Below are 7,500 nucleotides of genomic sequence, written 5' to 3' on the forward strand. Positions count from 1 at the left end.
AGACAATTTGACAGGTATTCACCATTGTTTTGCAGGTAATACAATGGCTAACTTGTGCACTGCATGGTCCCACATGCACCAATGCGGCTAGCTGATGTTGATTGAGGGAGAGATATTGGCCAAGACTTCAGGAATGATTCTCCTCTTCCTCTCCAACATAGTGCCATGGGATCGTTAATGTCCAACTGAGAGGCAGACAGCGTCTTTGTTTAGAACACGACCTCTAAGACAATGCAGCCCTCCCTCATGCTGCAGTGCTGCAGTGGAGTTTTGGTGTAGATGTTGCGCTCAGGTCCTGGGGTGGAACGTGGAAACTGCCTCAGGGAATCAACAGATATGGAGAGTAGATGGGAAAGTGGAATGGAAGCCAAAGGCAAGCCATAATCGTGGTGAACGGCAGAGAAGATTTGACTGGCCATCTGTCTACTCCTGTGTTCTTCTGAATCCACAATCTTTTAAAATAATGTGCAGTAGAATTTCATTCAATCACATTTTGTCCCAACATTGCACGACTCACAAAAGAATTTTAATTATTCTGTTCAAAGATGCCAGGTTAGGTGGATTGGTCATGCTAAATTGCCCCTTAATGTCTAGAGATGTGTAGGTTAGGTGGATTAGCTGTGGTAAATGGGTAGGGTTAAATGGGTGAGGTTATGGGATGGGAGGTGTGTGAGGAGGTGACCTTGGGGTAAGATGGTCTTTCGGAGAGTTGGTGCCAACCTGATGGGCCGAATGGCCTCCTTCTGTACTGTAGGATTCTATGATGCAGTTCTGTATCTGCTTTTGTTTTCAGTTGAGTGAACTCCTCAGATCCACAGTGTAGTAACACACTTACTTCTGACAACATTTTTGCCTGCATTTTCACAAGCAATGTAGCTGTGTGTAAATGACCAGGAAGAATAAAAGACGTTTTTCCACCAGTAGAATATTCTGTGAGGATGTGGCATCCCTGCCTGGGTTATCATGGTTGGAAAACATTCATTTTATTCCAGTCACGCATGCATCAAGCTTGTCATTGCAGTGCCTGACTCGTCTATGACAGGTAGTTACAGAGAACGATTTGCAGCATCCTTGGACGTGAACCCCACCCTCCCCATACGAGGAAGCTCTGCCTGTGGGTACTTACATCAAGTTCCAATCCTGGCCACTAAATCTCAGATATCTTCGGAGCACATGCAGGCTCTGCCACTCTGTCAGAACAGTTTTCAAATTGAGTTTTAAGTTCCTACATAGCCCAGGAGGTCCAATGAACTCCCAAAGCACTGTTTAAACTCAACTTGACATAGTATTGGAGTTGCACTCCATGAAATGTCAAGCCCAAGGGGTCCAGCGTTGCAACATCCTGAAATCAGATCAGGTCCCTATTCTGGAGTGATATTGTCACATTTTACAGCCCCAGAAAGCTGACAGTATAAATGCAGCCTTATAACTGTCAGGGTGTAATATGACACTTCTTCAATCTATCTTACCTGTGGGAATATTTATCGTATCGTGCTGCTGATAGTGACATGCCTTCTACTTATCAGTCGGAAATGCATTTATGCATTTGCAGTATGTACAAAGGGAAGATTTAATTGGATACGGGAAATAAATAACAAGTACAGCATTTCTTGTTGGCCATCGGTTGTAACTGGCTTCTCTTTTTGTCCTTCTCCAGATCAAAGACTAAACTGAAAAATGTATCTGTGGAGCAGAAGACATTTTGCTCCAATGAAAAAGGCACAATGCATTAATTTGGCAGTGGCATTATTAGAACGCGGCTTTAAGCTTGCCCCCAGCAGGGAAGTAATGCTATATCTCTCCTCTCCTTGGTTTTTGCTCCTTAGTTTCCAGAATATATGTGTTAGATTTAAAGCTTAGTGATATTGCAGTTGAAGTTAAATCGATAAGAGGAAGGGAAGATAAACTGGACAACTTAAAATACATTCAATTAATTCTGGCTACCTATTTATAAAAGCGGGATACAGTTTCTTCCAAATACTCTCCTTAATTGACCAAATGAAGCACACCTTGATAAATCCACCATTCACACTTTATTGGAGAAGATGATTCAAACGCCAACACACTGTGTACGAAAAGCTCTTGCAATCCATTTGTGAGTGAGCTATGAATCACTCAGTTCCCATCCATGTAAAAACGTCTGTGTGCTGGAGAGCGTTGTCAATGTATGGACTCACCTGCAGAGTTTGACCACAATCGAGCATTCCGCATTGCACAATACCTAATCCTCCTGGACCTTTGAGACTCTATTTAAGGAAGAGGTTGACAATGGGTGTAACCAAGGCTGGAATTCCCAATCCCCGCCCACCACCAGGATCTTCCAGACCAGCCCAAAGTCAATGGACTCTTGGCTAAACACCCCTCATACCCCACGGTGGATACAAAGAACAAACAAAGAACAAAACAGCCCGGGAAACAGGCCCTTCGGCCCAACGAGACCACGCTGCCATTTTAACACTACCAGTCCCCCCCTCCACCCATGACCCTTATCTATTGTTTTATGGCCATCCACATTGAGGGAAACTAATTTAGGGACAATTTATTACTGCCAATCAGCCTAATAGCACATCCTTGGGGTGTGGGAGGAAACCGGAGCACCCGGAGAAAACCCACGCAAGCACAGGGATGCCGCTAAGCGGGCCAGAAAACCTCAGCTAAAGAAGTTGTTTTCTTTTTCATAGAATCCAGAAAGAATAGAGTGCAGGAGAGACCATTTAGCCCATTGAGTCTGCACTAACTCTCTGACAGAGTAGCTTACCCAAACCGTCTCCCCTGCCCAATCCCCGTAATCTCACACATTTGTCAATTACTCTAACCTACACATCGCGGGACACTAAGGAACAATTGATCATGGTTAATCTGCCTTATCTACATATCTTGGCACATTAAGGGGTAATTTAGTATGGCCAATTCACCTAACCCGCACATCTTTGGAATGTGGGAGGAAACTGAAGCACCCCAGAGGAAACCAATGCAGCCATGGAGAGAATGTGCAAACTCCACACAGACACCCAAAACCGAACTAGAACCCGGGTTCCTGGAGCTGTGATACAGTAGTGCTACTCACTGTTCTGCCCTTTTTCAAAATGGGTGGCACAGTGGCACAGTGGTTAGAACTGCTGTCTCACAGCGCCAGGGCCCCGGTTTGATTCCCAGCTTGGGCCACTACCTGTATGGAATTTGCACATTCTCTTTGTGTCTGCATGGGTTTCCTCCGTGTGCTCGTTTCTCCCCACAGTCCAAAGATGCGCAAGTTAGGTGGATTGGCCATGCTAAATTGCCCCTTAGTGTCAGGGGGACCAGCTAGGGTAAATGCATGGGGTGGTAGAGATAGATCCTGGGTGGGATTATGGTTAATGCAGACTCAATGGATTGAATGACCTTCTTCTGCACTGTAGGATCCTATGATTCTTAAACCAGTTTAGATTTTGTTTGAAAGGCTGTTCGAGACAACTATCTGGCTGCAAAGGTCCAACTCCAAACCTTCTGCCAATTGGCAAAGAAGGAGATGAGAAAAAGACAAGATTGCAAAATGGATCATAAGCGGTATGGATAATGGGTTCACAGCCACACTCCCACTGCAGTGAGGCTGGAGAATTTGGTGTCCAGTCAAATCTCCGTAGCAGGATGGGAAAATCCCACTGGCATGAACCATGGTAACATTCCACCCAATACATTGCACTCCATTGGTAAGTTTCAGAGATTTATCTCATTAAGCCATTAAAACTAAATTCCAGTTAGGTTGGTCAGTGCTGTGTGTGTACCCACTCAGAGGAAAAGTACTGAGTATTGTGTCCAGATCAGCTAAGATAATATTAGACCTTCCAATCATCTATTGAGGATTACTTTTCACTGTTTTTGTTTCATTTTGATTTTTGAAAGAAGAATGCCTCTTCTCTGTTATTCTATTTTAGCCTGAGATTTGTTGCTGACAGCTTTGACAGGGGGTGGCACAGTGGTTAGCACTGCTGCCTCACAGCGCCAGGGACCCAGGTGTGATTCCACACTCAGCTTACTGCCTGTGCAGAGTCTGCATGTTCTCCCCGTGTCTGCGTGGGTTTCCTCTGGATGCCCTGATTTCCCCTCACAGTCCGAAAGAAGTGCTGGGTAGGTGCATTGGCCATGCTGAATTCTTCCTCAGTGTACCTGAACAGGCAACAGAGTGTGGCAACGAGGGGATTTTCACAGTAACTTCATTGCAGTGTTAATGTAAACCTACTTGTGACACAAATAAATAAATTTAAAAACAAGTGGTACACATCCCCAACTCTGCACACCAAAGTACTCAAGATGGTCCAGTTTCCTCCCACAGTCTGAAAGACGTGCTGGTTAGGTGGATTGACCAGAACAGGCACCAGAGTGTGGCGACTAGGGGAATTTCACAGTAACTTCATTGCAGTGTTAATGTAAGCCTACTTGTGACTAATAAATAAATCAACAGCTAAACTGTAAAACGGTGACAAATTTCGTACTGCACAAAGACTCTTCTTAAAAAGGTGTGCTGTCTCGCAAGCCAGCATACACTGAAATGATTGACATCATTTGGTTATTAATGCTTGCGCCATTTTTTTCTTTGCGTACCAAAACAAACACAAACGTTTGAACAAAAATAAAAGCCCATCTTCTTGAAACCAAAAATTCGCACGGTAGATTTCTAATCTGTAGATTTGTAAAACACGTCACATAACCTGTCACGGTTGGGTATACTATGCTTTAGAAGCAGTAAGCCTTTTTAATCCAATGATTGCACTTTTTATCAGTTTGAGAAGGACATTTTGGCAAAATAATTAAGGGATTTGGTCTGGAAATAAAGGAGAACTAAACTAAGCTCTGTGATTAAGGTCATTTGAAAAGGTGTGTGAAGTTAAATGCATCCATCTAAAAGGGTGCCCACTTTCATTATCTCAATTGCAAGTTTTTCTTTTGGAAAGAATTCGCTTAAGGAAGGTATTGGAAGGTTTTGTAAATCAAGTATTCCAGCTGCAAACCTCAGGAAGCTTTGCCTCCAAGTTTTCATGCAGATTATGCCCAGCTACATCCCAAGTCCCAAAGGATTTGCTCTCTTTTTTTTGTTGCTGTTGCGAGTCGCAGCAAGGGAACTTGTTCTGACACGCAGAGGTGGAATGCAAGGGTTTTAGATGCCGGAATGTGAGGTTTAGATCAAGACAAAAAAAAAACTACTGTCAGTCACCGTGAGGTTAATCAAGACTGAAACCTCACCTCTTGCTTGATCGTAGGTTTGGAGCAGGAGTTTTTGTTGGTGAGCTGCAAGGGTGCCATGGTGTCTGTCAAGTCTAATTTCTCTTCCTGCTGAATTATGATATGCTGAAAGGTTTCTGGTGCTGATGTTAAAAGTGGGATTTTCAATGCCTTCTGCCGCAGATCTGTTGTCTTTTAATGCATCCGTCAAAAAAAAACAAGGGGGTCAGGGTGGCACATTACGCGAAAGTACATTACAATGACAACCAGGAAAAAAAATCTCTCCCCCCTCCTCCCTCGCGCCCCCCCCCCCCCTCCCCTCCATAATTCCTTTAACATTCCCTTATCAAATATGCAGACAAACACATCATCCTCAAATGTCACCAAAACACAATTAGGTTAAAATTAAATCTGAAGCTTAAAAAAATAAATGATTAAAATAATTACAAATTGCGCCCTGACATCCAAAAGCAAAATTTAGCCTACAGCAATTTGTCTGTAATTAGTTAATTAATCCTTACACAAATTATGAACAATAACTCATCAAGCAAGGCTCACCCATCAGAAATGCAGCCGAGTTTGATTTCTTCTGCTTAGTCTGTTTGCCAGCCTTCTGCTGCAACTTCTTGGGGGGAAATTGTTAAATGAATAAATTAGCTCCAGAATGAAGATCATCATTTATGATCCACAACTAACGTTGTATTTTAAAACACAGGACAACAAGGAAATGTCATTTAATTTGCATCTCTGCTGAAGGGTCAACCATTAATTGAGCAACGGAAGTGGAAAATGTCTTTTGAAAATAGCCCCCAAAAATAAAATCCTTAAAATTGAATATATAATGAAGGTCACTGGCCTTCTCCAATCTGGACTTTTTTTAAAAATTCAGACCAACATATAAGGGCTTAACATTTAAAGTGTTCCAAATGTGTTAAGGTTTTTTTTAAATTGCACATTCCAATTGACTTGCTTGAGATTTTTTCTGGTAGTTCTATTTTGACCAATTCCTTGCTGCCCACAATTTGTAATTAATGAACCTTTAATCTGGCCATTAATCATTAAGGGCCACTTTCCATTATAATACTTCTGAAATCAAAAGAGAAAACGCTGGAAAACCTCAGCAAGTCTGGCAGCATCTGTAAGGAAAGAAAAGAGCTGATGCTTCCAGTCCAGGTGACCCTTTGTCAAAATATATTTTTTATAATACTTCTGAATGCCTGTTCAGTATTCTACCTCTCTTCAGCAAACACCGCGGATTTGTAACTCTCAGGGACGCATTGGGACCCAATTTGCTAAAGTATTTCTGCCTCGCTGTTATTTTTAACGTCCAAAGCATCGCATCACTTCTGACCAATCAACAATATCAGTTCCTGAACTCTGAAGACACACTCAACATGCAGATTATTGCCTGGAACGCAAACTGTGAACCATGAAGTTTCTTTGCCTCAGTACCAACTCCCACAAGCTGGTGTCGAATGCTGGAACGTTAACGCTTGAAGTCTTTTAATGAATTCGGTGTGGGGTTTTTTTGTTACGTATTCTCCATGATATTTTGTTTTGAGAAGCAATTTATAAAACGTCATTTACAGAAGATTCCTGAAACTCTAAGTGGCACATGGGGGCATGCACTGATATGTTGAGATGACTATTTTTCAATTCCCTCCCATGAGCTGGAACAAAATAGTTCCTTTTCCAATGTGGTAGTGGCAGAAAGAATCTCAACATGAATGTGCATAGTACATTCCCCTAACATTATACCATCTAAGATTCACGGCACGGTGGCACAGTGGTAAGCACTGCTGCCTCACAGCGCCAGGGAGCCCACGTTCAATTCCTGGCTTGGGTCACTATCTGTGCGGAGTTTGCACATTCTCCCCATGTCTGTGTGGCTTTCCTTCAGGTGCTCCAGTTTCCTCCCACAGTCCAAGAGATGTGCGGGTTAGGTGGATTGGCCATGCTAAATTGCCCATCAATGTCAGGGGGATTGGCAAGGGTAAATGCATGGGGTTATGGGGATACGGCCTGGGCGGGAATTGTGGTCAATGCAGATTCGATGGGCTGAATGCCATCCTTCTGCACTGTAGGGATTCTATGATTCTATTATCATTTCTAAAACAGTCAAATAGGAATATTCTTTGATGGTGAGTAGTGAAATACACCCAACAAAACCCAGTCAGAGAGTTACTCGTTTGATCTTGCTTTGTCAGGTTAAGCTTCCGTGCACATGAACACCATTAAATGTACTTCTTCACCCACGTTCTCTTTTGTTCTTTTCAGCATACGGTCTCCCTCAGTTGAGAA

At 42.9% G+C, this 7,500-nt stretch overlaps 1 protein-coding gene across 1 annotated transcript in view; it reads right to left on the minus strand.

Moving 5' to 3' along the window:
• Positions 1-5,822, minus strand: part of ofcc1 (orofacial cleft 1 candidate 1) — a 213,192-nt gene extending 207,370 nt beyond the window's left edge. Inside the window, exon 1 of the mRNA XM_080193522.1 lies at positions 5,758-5,822. Coding sequence (XP_080049648.1) covers positions 5,758-5,761 — 4 coding nt within the window. The 5' untranslated portion in view covers positions 5,762-5,822. The remainder of the gene's footprint in view (positions 1-5,757) is intronic.
• Between the last annotated feature and the right edge of the window lie 1,678 nt (positions 5,823-7,500).

Source organism: Carcharhinus amblyrhynchos, chromosome 8, assembly GCF_965287045.1.
Source record: "Carcharhinus amblyrhynchos chromosome 8, sCarAmb.v2.hapA, whole genome shotgun sequence".
NCBI lineage: Eukaryota > Metazoa > Chordata > Chondrichthyes > Carcharhiniformes > Carcharhinidae > Carcharhinus > Carcharhinus amblyrhynchos.